The sequence below is a fragment of the Talpa occidentalis genome, unplaced genomic scaffold (genome assembly GCF_014898055.3).
Source record: "Talpa occidentalis isolate TD23 unplaced genomic scaffold, MPIMG_talOcc4v2.1 talOcc4.4, whole genome shotgun sequence".
Classification (NCBI taxonomy): Eukaryota; Metazoa; Chordata; class Mammalia; order Eulipotyphla; family Talpidae; genus Talpa; species Talpa occidentalis.
The window spans coordinates 32,669,064-32,684,109 of record NW_023604295.1 but is presented as its reverse complement, the minus strand read 5'-3'; the positions used below and the strand labels follow the sequence as shown (position 1 = coordinate 32,684,109).

The 15,046-nt window shown below is 45.5% G+C and overlaps 1 protein-coding gene across 6 annotated transcripts in view; it reads left to right on the top strand.

The window, feature by feature from the left end:
* The window catches only part of DGKG (diacylglycerol kinase gamma), a 203,708-nt gene that overhangs the window by 68,617 nt on the left and 120,045 nt on the right, over window positions 1–15,046 (top strand). For 5 of the 6 annotated variants that reach the window (XR_008553826.1, XM_037525245.2, XM_037525246.2 and 2 more), the window contains 5 exons: window positions 2,743–2,860; window positions 4,343–4,431; window positions 7,320–7,436; window positions 8,232–8,324; window positions 10,056–10,115. Coding sequence is in view for 5 of the 6 variants with exons in the window: in XM_037525245.2 (XP_037381142.1) it covers window positions 2,743–2,860; window positions 4,343–4,431; window positions 7,320–7,436; window positions 8,232–8,324; window positions 10,056–10,115 (477 nt within the window). In the remaining variant the exon portion in view is untranslated. The remainder of the gene's footprint in view (window positions 1–2,742; window positions 2,861–4,342; window positions 4,432–7,319; window positions 7,437–8,231; window positions 8,325–10,055; window positions 10,116–15,046) is intronic. The other variant, XM_054700424.1, reaches the window with a different exon arrangement.

The following is a 15,046-nucleotide window of genomic DNA, read 5'->3' as shown; positions in this document are numbered from 1 at the left end:
ACACCTAAGAACTAAGAAACCTGTAATCATCTCTTAGCATACTCAGTTCTGCCCAAGTGCTAGATAGAAATCAAAGAACCAACATCTATGCAACTCCCTTCTTACTACTTGGAACTCTGGATAGAAGGTCAGAGCTGCAGGAGACCTTCATGATGCCTGGTCTGTCCCTTTCATTTCATAGCCTGAGGGTCACAGACGTACAGGGACTTGCCCATAGACACACCCTAATTGTACCAGAGACCATCTTTGACTTTCAGTACCAGCAGACCATTTAGCAAAGAACTCTCTATGTGCAAGGTCTACGTGAGCTAGGACCTGAGGACACCCAGATAAGTAAGATATCTTTCTACTGTCAATACTCATTCAAGACCATACTCTAATCCAAGTGTAAGCTCTGCTTGGGTGCTGTTCCAACATATCTGTTTTAAACCTGAAACATGAGTATAGAGATGGAACACTTTAATCACAAGGAACCAATTTCCATTTTCCATTTTGAACGTGCTGAGTCCAGACTGCCACCAACTCTTTACATGGAGGAGATCCACTGTCTTATGACTAGAGAAGGAAGAGAAGGGAAATTTTTCTCCAATATTCACCACATCATCTCCTGCAAATGATAAATCACTATAGAAAACCATGCCTTACATCAGAAAAGTGGCAAACAAAAACAACTGTGAAATTCATTTATTAATCACAAATTATGTGCACTTATTTCTAAATAGGCACTAAATTGTAAGGTTTTCTCTTTCGTATTTAGGGTTCTAGAGAAAGCATTCTTAATGTCTTAAAAGTAATATTGCCTTTTTGGCTTTTTCAAAGCCCACACTGGCTACAAAAAAGTCTGGGGACCCTGAAGGGGATAAGGCTAAATAATCTATCTCCCAGTGAAATTGCAGTGGCGGCATAAAACTGAGCATGCACAAGAAAATTATTGCACAATCAGCAGCCTCCAATTGCAGAAATGATCAAGCCACACGATGGTGCTATATCCCAAGTAGAAATGTTACTTTATCCCCTGTCAACATCCTTTTACCCTGTATCTATGAAAATGGTGTCTGAAAAAGGAGAGTCAGCTCCATGACTTAGCTAATAAAGGTATTTTCAGGAAAAATATAGTCCTATGAGCTGCAAGAAGCAGCAGCTGGGTTTGCTGAAAGGGCTGTAGCTTCTCTGTCCATGAAGGAAACCCTGGATTGTGGAGGTAGAGGGGAAGGGGAAGGTCATGGCCGTGAGTCCAGTGTGACTGCGGCTTCAGTCATTTATTATCTGTGCCATCTTGGGCTATTTGTATAACTCTTCTGTGTCTCTTTGTTTAGAGATGAATAGAATACATGGACTAGTCTAGAATAGTCTAGAATAGATGGAAATCTACCTCCTTATACATAGGGAAACATTTTCTATCAATTTTTGTGTCCCACAGCATCTAGCACTAAGTGGGAACTTAATGAAGTTTTAATGTATCCTGCATACAGCACTGAATCAGGGCCTTTATTACATGGCTTCATTTAATTCTTGATGTCAATGTCTGTGATAACTCAGTCAATCTTTTAATGAATCATTTAACCAATTAGTGAATGTATTTACTGAGTGGAAACTATTAGATAAAAAATCTTTACTTCTATAAAACTCAGGTTTTCAGAGAAGCAGGATTTTGAGAACCTACAAGAAAGATTAAGGGACAGTGTATGTGGAGGGAAGCCACAGCCTCTAGTGAGGCCAGAGGTGAGAGCTGTAGTGTGCAGAGAAGGTGAGTGTGGCTTGGCTCATCTAATGGATAAAGGTGAAATTGGCTTCTGAGCCATGTCAGGAGGAAACAGCTTAACTCCCTCTCTCTCGCTTTTTCTTTAATATTTTTATTATTTTATCTGTGCATAGAAAGTTGATGAGAGGAGTGCATTGTTTTTACTAAATTATTTATTCCTAATTATTTGGGAATTTTCCTAAAAAGTTTGGAAAATTCAGGAGAAAGTAAAAGAGAATGAAATAAATCCATAGTGCTGTGAGCTATGAGTCATCTCTGTTCACAGTTTGGTAACATTTTTTTCCCATCAAATATCTCATATGAATCTAAGATCATAACATCAAACTTATATTCTGCTTTTTCACTTAACACTGTGTCAACATTCCAATGACATTAGGTATTCTTATAAATATCTTTTTGATGGACACTTACCATTAAATCATGTGGATGCACTGCTACTAGCCTTTTGATAATTTTTAGATCCTTCGTATATTTCCAGTTTTTCAATATTTTAAATAATGCTGGGTTAAACATCTGACAGAGCATAAAAATGCTCATCTGTCTATTAAAAATACTTTAAGATAGAATCCAAGAAGGGAAATTTGTATGTCATAGGTTGTGAACATCTAAAGGATGGGTGGGTGGGTGGGTGGGTGGATGGATGGATGGATGGATGGACGGACAGGTAGAGATGAGATAGGAAGCTTGTTCTGATTTACAATTCCATCAGTTATGCAGGATGTAGAAAAGGGTATGTTTTATACACATCATCCTAGTTTTTAAATATTTGATAATTTTAGAAAACATATACCCAAAGAACTTTGTTTTGATTTATATTCCTTTATTAAAAATCTTTTTTCAAAAAGTAAAATAAATGTGTATCTTGTCCATAATATGAGAAGAGTCTTCTTAGAAAAAAGAACATACAGGAGGGGGCCTCCACCTCGCCATCGGCTAGCCTGGGCGGCCGGCTCAGCTCTCATTCCTTCGTTACCCCACAGGGCTCCAAGGGAGACGGGAGACACTCCTGGACCATGAAGCATTTCAAGAAACCAACCTACTGCAACTTCTGCCACATCATGCTGATGGGCGTTCGGAAGCAAGGCCTGTGCTGCATTTGTGAGTCAGCGTCCTTCAAACCCCTTTTCCTCAGGAATTATCTTGCTCTGCACATGGTTTAGTCATTCCAGGGAAAGTCTTGATACTGCTGCCTCCTGGCTGAAGGGACCACCCCTGTTATTCCAGGAGCAGGGAATAAAGCAAAACCTTCATGTTCTGGGTTTGCTCTAGCCAAGTCAAATGGACAAGTACTGTCCTATTATTGGAAACACTGACCCCCTAAAATAAAGTTATTAAAGTTCACAAATAATTGAAAAGCATCTCATACTAATTTCAGTTGAGCTCTACTCATGAACATTTATTTGGCGTGGTCAGAAGAACTTTTTTTTTTTATTAACAAGCAATATTATATTCTGTAAGTGCAATGGAAATTAAAATTACTCACTTGTTTTACTTTAGAATTTATTCAGTAATGTCAGTAAAGGAAAAACATGGGTGAAAGGGTAGAGGAACACTGGAAAGGAGCACAGAAGAAAGAGATGGTGGGGAAGGAAGAAAGAAGGGGTGATGGGAAAAAAGGACAGATTTGGGGAACAGGAGAAGATGGGAGCAGACTGTGGCAAGAAACCTTTGTTGGGCCTGGGGCATGTGAGTACAGAGGATCACCAACTACCCCAGCAGGCAGACAGCAAAATTCACCTGAACCCACCAAAGACCGAAGAGCTGCAGCTGCAGCAGGCCCTTGGGTACCTTCCAGGTCACCATAGTGACAAGCACATGTGAACCAGGCTAAAAGTGACCTCGGTTACAAAAGTCATCTCAGCAGACCTGGACCAGTGTCTACCAAGAGAAATCCTCAGCAAGCTAAAGAAGGGGCTCACCAGGTTTTGTGGCACCCATTCACACCCAACTCTCACCCCCTTTTCTACCAACCCAGTCTCACTCCTAGGGGATTCTAAGCCTGTGGGCCTCTGCTGCTTTCATACTAGTGAGTAGTGGAAACTACAAGCACAACAGTGACTTATGAAATAGCTGTTCTGCCCCAGTCACAAGCTGTTTTATACCATCTATCTCATTCAATGCTGCAAAGGCCCTACAAAGTGAAAGAGAGGCACTTTTATTCCCATTTTATTCCTAAATTTCAGAGAGGTGAAACAACTTACCCAAGACGATTGGCATAGTTACAAGTGGCAGAATTAGAGTACAGGCCCAGGCCTACCTAACCCCAAGAGTAGGAAGACCCTGATCCTTCCATCTACCCTCCAACCTCCCTGGCATCCAATACTGACTCCTCACACTTTCGTTAAGTGGAAAGCACCTTTCTGGAAAGTTTCCTGCAGTGGATAACAGTGTGATGGGGTGGAGGAGGCAGAGGTGTGTCTAGGAGAAAACTATGGACTCTTTTCTCAATGAACAATTGAAGACTGTTTTGAAGTTCCAAATATGTCCCCTGAGCCGTAGAGGGAAGCAAGGCCTTGACTGCAGTGAGGTTGGACTTTCCTAGCTGGTCACTGACAAGTGCTTTCCTTATTTTTTTTTCAGACTGCAAATACACTGTCCATGAACGCTGTGTATCCAAAAATATTCCTGGATGTGTCAAAACGTTCTCAAAACCCAAAAAGGGCAACGAGGTTAGTGCCACCTAGTGCCTTGTCCTACTGCATGGTGCATCCCAGGTAACATGTCCATCGTCACAGAATCCTGGACAGGAAGGGCTTGGGAGCTTTATCCAGTTGCTTCCCTGCCTTGAGGACCACATGTAAACCATCCTGTCATTCATCAATCCATTCAGTATCTCCCTGGTGCCGCCATGTACCAGGCACTGTGCTAAGAGGTACATGGGTTATAAGATGGCCCCTAGCTGGCTGGAGAATTGGGAATCTAGAGAGATATGGAAGGAAGTACCAAGGAGTGAGATGTCAAAAGCAGTGGGACTTGTGAGCCCCAACGGGGAGGTCAGGGTAGAATTCACAAAGGTGGCACTTGAGTTGTGCCTTAAATCCAGATCAGGACTTCACTAGGCATTGCGGAGGACAAGGCTCCCAGGTGGAGAAGCCTCAGTGCAAAGGTCTGGAAGCATGGCTTCCTCGGATTCGTATGTTGCTGGGTGAGATGCAAGCGAGGAGACCTAAAGGAAAGTGAGAAGAAATATGTGCACTGGTAGGGTGAGATCCAACCTGGAGGCTGCTTGTGAGGCCGGCTAAGATGCTAGAAAGTTTTCTATACAGCTAAGGGGCCACTGAAGCGCTGTGAGTACAGGAAGAGATGATGGTGTTTGCAAATTAGGTTAATCACCCCAGAGAGAGATCAGAGGTAGTGGCCTCTTCCAACAGTTCAGTTAAGAGATAGTGCTGTCTGACGGCCCCCCTGAGGCAGAGTCTGAGCTCACCCATGGCTCTGACATCTCCTCTGTAGTGGGCATGGCCATGTCTCTGCGGTGGGGTCCCCAGTTTTTGAGTATTTTAATAGTCCCACTGCTGAGGTAGAGGGGAAAGTTTGAGAGCTAATTTGAAGGTACCACCACTCGCACTTGGTGATGCAGAGGTAGAGGACAAGAGCAGGGAAGAGATCAGGAATGGCTCCTGGGCTTCTAACTTGGCCATTGGGTGATGCCACTCACTGTGTCTGGAAATAGATGTCCCTTTAAAAGAGCAGAGGCAGAGCATGCTGAGTTACTGCAAAGGCAAGAGAACGCTGAGAGTCTCAACCCAGAGATGGTTAGCAACAGGAAGTGGTATCCAGCCCTCCCCAAAAGAACTCCTGAGAGGGGTACCTGCAGGACACGCATGCATGCCCATGAGACACCGCATGGCCTCTCAGCCGCTCCTCCCGCACCATGCCCATACACACCTTTTCATGTCCATGCCTCTCACATGGTGCACCTCCTGGGCTCAGGCCTTAAGCCTGCACTCGGGCCACTTGCCACATACAGACTAGAGGAGGCAACTGAGGAGCCAGCAGGGCACTTTCAAGACCTTCTGAGCCTCCAACAGCAACCCACGTCCTTCCCATCTCTTCTGATGCCATAAGAGGATGGAGAAGCATGTGGTTTTGGGAGACAACCAGAGACTTGGAGTCCGTAGACCCAGCTGAGTCCCCATTTGGCCACTTACCAATCAGGAACCTAGGCCTATCCCTTAACCTCTCTGAAGTCTCATTTTTATCTCTGCAAAGTACAGAGAGCAATAATCAGAGCAAACTCAATGTGACCATGTAGATGACAAGTTGATTCGTAAACTGGGTTTTTTATACCTATGAGGGTGCATAGCAGAAAGTGAGACGATCAATTGATTTACCTTCTAGAGTGGCTTTACCAAACATGTTTTGGGGGGCACACATAGAAATTTAATTGACAAGTTATTTTAACTTGTATTTAATGCAAACATGGATGGTCTCTCTCTTCTAGAATACCTTTAATATTGTGCTTGCAGTTGACACTGCAGGCTATCTCCCCCACCACCCACCTCTAGAATTCGTAGCCACTTCCCTCTCCTGGTGGAAAACTTTGGAAAGTTCTGTTGAATTCCTGGGGGAAATAACTGAGGGCTCAGGCTAGTTTGGCTGCACTTACACAGACACACACATCATTCCCACCTGTTTCCCAAGTTCCTGGGCTGTCCTAGTGGAATTTCCTGGCCCAGTGGCCAGGAAGCAGGACAACCTGCTCTCCAGTCACTGACTGACTCACACTAATTTCTTTGGACTTTTTTCCTATATTCCTTCTAGAGTGCTTCTCAGTCTTGGCTGAACATTATAATTACTCAGCATGTTTAAAAATAATGAGTCCTACCCCCCAAAACTCTAATTTACTTGGTGTGGTATATGGACTGGGCATTAGGGCTTCTAGAAGCTCTCTAGATGGTTCTGATGGGCAAGTGAGACTGAGAGCCCCTAACCTATAGAAGACAGGGAACAGGATTTTAACCATCTGTGGGCACATCCAAAGGGCCATGACTGTGCCCAAGAATCCTTCCAAGTGTGATATCTCATTTAATCCTCCCAGCCACCCCAGAGGTGGGGCTTATTTTGCCAATTTCTACAGATGAAGGAGCTAAGACTCAGAGAGGTCCAGGAACTGGCCACAGGTCACCTGCTTTGATGTGGACAATAATTCCGACCAATTTTGTCTGGGACCCAAGCCCTGCCTATGTTTCCCTGCATCACGTTGCCTTCCTGAAGAGGGCACCTACAAGCATATCACTCTGCAGGTTCTGCAAGACAGGGGGAATGACACTCAATATGCCACCCAGTGGCTTGCTGCCAGGCCAAAGGAACTATTCAAAGCACAGGCAAAGTGGTTTTTCATCTGTTTGATGAGCGTGATGGTGGTTAGGGAGGCAGCACGCACATGCAATTCAGCGAGGCTGCCCAGTGTCAGATAAGTGTGTCCGCTAAATAGGAAGCAACCCACCCTGGACTGGACTCCCCTCCTTGTGCTCCTCCTATCCCCTCCTCTGTCCCAGGACCCAGGGTTGTGGTTCTGCAGCCTTCCCTGGTATCCTTCCCTTCCCTCCTGCAGGTGATGCAGCACGCGTGGGTGGAAGGGAACTCCTCCGTCAAGTGTGACCGGTGCCATAAAAGTATCAAGTGCTACCAGAGTGTCACTGCGCGGCACTGCGTGTGGTGCCGGATGACGGTGGGTGCCCAGGGCAGCCTGCTTCTCTTCAGTGTGTTTTTTTTTATCAAGTTGTGGCCAAGAAGTGGTGGACATCCCGCCAGAAGGTGTAGGTAGAGCCAAAGAGCAAGGCTAGGGGGCCCAGGGCCCCCATTTAATGTCCTGATTCTAACAGTGCCTCCCGTGAATTACCCAGCTGCTGGGGAAAGGGCACCCCTTGGGGAAGCAGGCTACTTAAGAAGCTGGGCAATCCACTTCTGTGAAAAGCAGGCCAGATTCTCAACTTCCTTTGCCTGGGTGTCATCTGGGGCCAGGAGCATTGACAAAGTGGGAGAGGAGTTAGACACCAGAGTCCCTGCAGTTCGAGGTGTCCCAAGAAGGTACACTGCTTACTGTGACTCCACTGCCAGGCTCAGAGGTGTGCGCTGCTGCCACCAGCCACAGCAACTGTCCAAACCCCCTCTGGATTTCTGGAGTTTCCCCAAATGCCAAAATGCCTGACAAGGCAAACACGACCATGTCTCATCCCCTGATGCAGGTATCAGCCTTAAAAAGGGTATCTCCAATCAGACTGCAGAACTCTGAAGATAGAGGTTGATTACAGCCAATCTCCTATGATTTGTTCAGCAAGGTCTCTTTCCTTCCAGAGACTCGGAGCCTAGGGAGCAAATATCCAAGAGGGACTCTGTACTCCACAAGGGGGCAGGTACTACATAACACACACACATAGACACACACACACGCACAAATCAGGTTTTGGGGAAACTGTTTCCTTGGTCACTTTCACTCATGTTCATCTTCACTTTCTTCCTCCAGTTTCACCGCAAATGTGAATTGTCAACACTGTGTGATGGTGGGGAGCTCAGAGACCATATTTTGCTGCCCACCTCCATATGCCCCATCACCCGGGTAAGTCTCTAGTTCAAATTTAAAAGAAGTCAGTGCTGTATCAGTCAGACTGTCAGAGAAAACTCCCCTGACTAAACTGGTTCCAACTGCTGGCCACTCAAAATGTTCTGAGATGGCCCCACACAGAAAACATGTCATCAAATCACCTTGCAGGTAGAGCACAGCTCAAGGACCCCAGACACCCCTGCACATGGTTAGGCCTCCCAGGCCTGCCTTATCCCTGTCAACCTCTCTCCTATGCCCAAATATGGGCCTCCCCCATCTTGAGGATTTTCTTTGGGTGCTTCAACCCTATTTGAAAATGAAAGAGCAAAATCAAAATTTAATTAAAAATTAAAATTTATCCTCACGTGCAACTTTTCTCTGTCTCCTGTGTCGAAAACTTCTCTTTCAAACCAAGTATCAAATGGGGGACAGCTCAGTGATAGAGTTTTTGACTGAAAGCCAAGTATCAAATAACCATTCCCTTCTTAAAAATCTGTCTGATTCCCACTGAGTCCTCACATCTCACCCTTAACTTGACCAACTATTCCTTTTTCATGAAAAATAAATGAAGAAAAAACACCACTTTGGAAAACCATTTGATAGTATCTACCAGGTTGGAAATACACAAACACTAGTCACCAGGTTCCCCACTATGTAGCTACCCGAGACAGATGAGCATTGATTACACCAAAAGACATGTGCAAGAATGTTGATATCAACTATAGTCATAAACCCACTGCCTGGGTCAGAAGCCTGTACCTGCTGCCACGAGCCACAGCAACTGTCCACACACCCTCTAGATCCCTGTTAAAAACTGAAAATAATATATAAATGAGTTAAGGAATATTTGTATAATGGAGTATTACATTGCAATGGAAAAAGAAAGGTGCTTATGTGCAAAAACATAATCTCAAGACTAGAATGCCAAACAAAAGAAGCGACACTCAAAGAAAGGCCTGCTCTATGACTTTATAGGAAATTTTAAATCCAGGCAAAATCAGTACAATATCAGGAGTCACAACAGTTATGCCTAAAGAGGTGGTGGTTTTATGTATATATGTGTGTGTGTGTATGTATGTATTTATGTATGTATGTGTATACATATATATACACACACATACATATGCAAATATATATCCATATATGTTGCAAAAGTTCATGGAGCTATTGATACAAGTTTTAGCATTATACTCCATGTGAGATAAACCTCAGTAAACTAACTCATATTTTTAAAAACAAGTATACAAAAAGGGCAAACTAAGAACATTTTCTTCCTCAACATCACATGCATTTAGATAGTGCTAAGCAGAGAAGCCAGAAATAAGATCTTGCCTCTTGAAGCTCAAGCTCCATTGAGTAGATTTCTGCCAGTTTCAGCAAGTGATGAGAAAAGGCTGGAGAGTCCCAGAGAAACCGATAGAGGAGGATTTCTTCTTTCTCTTTTTAAATTAAATTAGTTTACGTCACTGTTTGTGTTTTTGAAGTGTAGGGTTTTCCCCTTAGGTGTTGTTACCACACCACACCCACCACCAAAGCCCCCACAGTCCTCCACCATTTGTGCTCCCTCCCCACTTCTGACCACTTCGTTTTTTAGGCCCAAAACCACTCTGAAAAACTCCTCCCAGCACTATTCTGGTTTTCTTTCTTTTTCTTTATTAATGAACCATTTGTTTTTGTTCTGATCTATTTTTTTAATTGGGATTTTTTCTCTTTCAAAATATGCTTGTCTTTCCTCTCTTCTAACAGGACAAGCAAGGAGGAAAGTCTGATGGCAGCGCAACGAGCAAGGGTGAACTTGTAATGCAGGTACCTCAGCAAATCCAAGTCTGATCGCTCACCCTGAGTTGGCCCAAGGCTGTGGAGGAGAGTACGGGGTTGGGGCCTAGAAAAATAGCTCAAGATTTACTTTCTCATCTGATCAATTATATCACACCAGAGGGCACTATTTCCAGCCTTAAGTTACCCTTGACTGCCACACTGTAGGCATGTGGTGAAAAGGGAGGCTGGTTGATTCCATTGCTAGTCTAATTGGCTCCATTGCCATTTTAGGAAGAAGTTACATAAAACTTCAATATACACCCTTCCTAAATAATAACAAGAATGGGTCCTAAAAATAGACAGTGGATTTTCCAAGATCTCCAAGCTGTCTGAAGAATGTGATCTGCCAAAACGAAGCTAAACAGATCCAAAAGTTCTTTATCCTTACGTGTGTGGTTAACAACTCTTTTTTTTCTTGAGTTCACTAATGAACATCTTTGTCTTTGCGCCTTTCTCAAAGTTCCAGGGAATGCAGGAAAGGCAGCCTGGGGTGGTACAAAGAGTACTAGAAAAGTAAATAGAAAAACTAGGGCCTCCTCTTCTGCTTCTGAGTCTTAAGTTTTCTTGTTTGAAGAGAAACAGCAATTTCTGCACTGCCCGCCTCCACAAGATGCTGTAAGATTGGAAAAGTGCAGGTTGGTGTTTTCTAAATTAAAACATAAGGGATAATGATGGAGGAACTTTAAAATGTGGGAAAGCTCTAGATACCTAGAAGGGCAGAGAGTCAGGCAGAATACACACACGCACAGCTAGAACAGTTGTTTATACCTGGCATCCATCTGTTACCTGTATCTGTTCTGCTTCAATGGTGCAATGCTGCACAGGTTGTTAAACATTTTGAATATTACCTCCAAAGGTAAAGAATTCCTCCTTAGACTCCAAAATGCTCTGATTGTCACACAGACAGTCACCATGGGTAGATGAGAAAATTCTTTAAAATCATAAAGAATGTTGCTGCCCATTTCAAATAGGGTGGCTTTGTCTTGGCTAAACTTTTAGCTGAGAACTAGAAAAGTAAGCATTATATAAGGAATATGGTGCAGAGATAAACCTCTATATCAGTGTGTCCTCTAGCTGAATACTGTATTTCTTGAATACCCCCACCTTTGTATCTGATGGCTGGGGGCTCCTTGATAGGAGGGTTATACAGTTGACCTTAAACAACATGAGTTTGAACTGCATGGATCCATTTGTGTTTGTGTTTTTCAGTAACTGCTTTTGCTCTTCATATCTGCAGGCTCCATATTCATAGATCAAGCAGATATTGGTTGGTTGAATCTGTGGATGGGAGCCCACAGATACAGAGGGCTGGAGGAAACTATTAGGGATACTTGAGTATCTGCTGGTGTTGGTATCCTTAAGAGTCCTGAAACCACTTTGGAGAAGTTTCTTTTTAGTTCTTCTGACCATTTTTTGACTGGATTATTTTCTTTGTTTTTTGTTGAGTTTCATCAGCTCTTTGTAGATTTTTACGATCAATCCTTTATCATTAGTGTTGTGTGCAAAAATTTTCTCCCAGTCAGTGGGATTTCTCTTTGTTTTGGTTATTGAAATTTCTCCAAAGAGGAAATGCAAATGGCTAACAAACATGTGAAAAATGTTCAACATCACTTGTAATCAGGGAAATGCAAATCAAAACTACAATGAGATACCATCTCACACCAGTGAAAATGGCACATATTAAAAAAACTAGATTGAAAAATAAAATCAAAACCGAAAATACATTTTGCAGCAGGGACCCTTCTTGCTGGAGACTGTGTGAACCCAGCAGAAGGCTCACCGAGGAGACAGAGGTAAGCTGGGAGGCTTGCCCACACCGGGCACCTTCTAGCCTGCAGTTCCAGCCCAGAGGGGAGCAGCACCCACCGCTGGGGCAGACCGGGCGTGCAGGGGAGCGCGTCGCCGGCTCTGGCATTTTGCAGCAGGGACCCTTCTTGCTGGAGACTGTGTGAACCCAGCAGAAGGCTCACCGAGGAGACAGAGGTAAGCTGGGAGGCTTGCCCATGCTGGGCGCCTTCTAGCCTGCAGTTCCAGCCCAGAGGGGAGCAGCACCCACCGCTGGGGCAGACCGGGCGTGCAGGGGAGCTCGTTCCCGCATCGCCATTTTGCAGCAGGGACCTTTCTTGCTGGAGACTGTGTGAACCAGCAGAAGGCTCACCGAGGAGACAGAGGTAAGCTGGGAGGCTTGCCCATGCTGGGCGCCTTCTAGCCTGCAGTTCCAGCCCAGAGGGGAGCAGCACCCACCGCTGGGGCAGACCGGGCGTGCAGGGGAGCGCGTCGCCGGCACCGGCATTTTGCAGCAGGGACCCTTCTTGCTGGAGACTGTGTGAACCCAGCAGAAGGCTCACCGAGGAGACAGAGGTAAGCTGGGAGGCTTGCCCACACCGGGCGCCTTCTAGCCTGCAGTTCCAGCCCAGAGGGGAGCAGCACCCACCGCTGGGGCAGACCGGGCGTGCAGGGGAGCTCGTTCCCGCATCGCCATTTTGCAGCAGGGACCCTTCTTGCTGGAGACTGTGTGAACCCAGCAGAAGGCTCACCGAGGAGACAGAGGTTAAGCTGGGAGGCTTGCCCACACCGGGCACCTTCTAGCCTGCAGTTCCAGCCCAGAGGGGAGCAGCACCCACCGCTGGGGCAGACCGGGCGTGCAGGGGAGCGCGTCGCCGGCACCGGCATTTTGCAGCAGGGACCTTTCTTGCTGGAGACAGTGTGAACCAGCAGAAGGCTCACCGAGGAGACAGAGGTAAGCTGGGAGGCTTGCCCATGCTGGGCGCCTTCTAGCCTGCAGTTCCAGCCCAGAGGGGAGCAGCACCCACCGCTGGGGCAGACCGGGCGTGCAGGGGAGCTCGTTCCCGCATCGCCATTTTGCAGCAGAGACCTTTCTTGCTGGAGACTGTGTGAACCAGCAGAAGGCTCACCGAGGAGACAGAGGTAAGCTGGGAGGCTTGCCCATGCTGGGCGCCTTCTAGCCTGCAGTTCCAGCCCAGAGGGGAGCAGCACCCACCGCTGGGGCAGACCGGGCGTGCACGGGAGCGCGTCGCCGGCACCGGCATTTTGCAGCAGGGACCCTTCTTGCTGGAGACTGTGTGAACCCAGCAGAAGGCTCACCGAGGAGACAGAGGTTAAGCTGGGAGGCTTGCCCACACCGGGCACCTTCTAGCCTGCAGTTCCAGCCCAGAGGGGAGCAGCACCCACCGCTGGGGCAGACCGGGCGTGCAGGGGAGCTCGTTCCTGCATCGCCATTTTGCAGCAGGGACCTTTCTTGCTGGAGACTGTGTGAACTAGCAGAAGGCTCACCGAGGAGACAGAGGTAAGCTGGGAGGCTTGCCCATGCTGGGCGCCTTCTAGCCTGTAGTTCCAGCCCAGAGGGGAGCAGCACCCACCGCTGGGGCAGACCGGGCGTGCAGGGGAGCGCGTCCCCGGCTCTGGCATTTTGCAGCAGGGACCCTTCTTGCTGGAGACTGTGTGAACCCAGCAGAAGGCTCACCGAGGAGACAGAGCAGGGACCTGTCTTTGCTGGAGACTTGTGAACCCAGCAGAAGTTCCCCAGAGGAGCCAGTGGTGAGCTGGGAAGGTCGCCCAAGATGCCGGCCAGTACCAGTAACACAGTGTCACAAGGAATACGGCAAATTAGAAAACAGGAAGTAGGGAGTAGAAAAACAACATGCAACCCAGCAACTCCTCAGCAAAATAGCACACCACAAAAGGAAAACCATCTACCAGATTGCAACGACAGTAACTTGGAAGAACTTCTGAGCCTTCCAGATAGAGAATTTAAAATTGCTGTGATTAAAAAACTGACAGAAGTCATAAAGGAAAACAGTGATAAGGGGAAAATAATTAATGACCAGAAGAATGAAATTGAGTCCCTAAAGAGGGAAGTAAAAGAAATGCAGGAGATCAAAGAATTAATGGAGACGCTAAAGAACTCTGGGAAAAGCAGTGAAAGCAGAATAGATGAAATGGAAGAACGAATAAGTACTCTTGAAGACACAGAAATAAAAAGAACTAAAACAGAAAAGGAAGGAGAAGTACGAAGGAAAAAGACCGAAGAAAGACTTCAGGAACTATCTGACTCCATGAGGAAAGGAAATATAAGAGTTATAGGAATCCCAGAAGGAGAGGAGAGAGATGTAGGAACAGAGAAAATATTCAAGGATATAATTGAAGAGAACTTCCCAAACGCGAAGAAGGAGCTGAAAATTGATATACAAGAAGCAAGAAGAACACCAAACTTCCATGACGAAAGGAAAAATACAGCAAGACACATAATAGTAAAGCTCCCAAGAATCCAAGACAAAGAAAAAATAATGAAACTAACAAGAGGGAAGAAACAGATAACATTCAAAGGGAAACCAATCAGACTGACATCAGACTTCTCTCAAGAAACACTACGGGCAAGGAGAGAGTGGAGGGACATAGTCAACAGACTCCAAGAAAACAGATGCCAACCAAGAATACTCTATCCCACAAAGCTCTCCTTCCTCTTTGAAGAAAGAATATGGACCTTCCCAGACAAACAGAAACTCCGGAATTTCATTGCGACTAAACCCCCACTCCAAAAAATACTACAAGGAGTCCTAAAGCCAGAACCTCAGAGGGACGAATAACAACAAAAGAAGGCCAAAGAAAGTTATTAAAAGAATAAATAAATAAAATCAAAGGAAAGACAAACACAATGGCAAATACAGATGCTAACATATCAATACTAACTCTAAATGTAAATGGACTAAACTCTCCAATAAAAAGACACAGAGTTGCAGGCTGGATTAAGAAACAAAACCCAACCTTTTGCTGTCTCCAGGAAACACATTTAGCTGCAAAAGATAAAAATAGACTCAAAGTTAAAGGATGGAAAACAATTCTACAAGCAAATGGACCAAAAAAGAAGGCAGGAACAGCTATACTCATATCAGATAAAA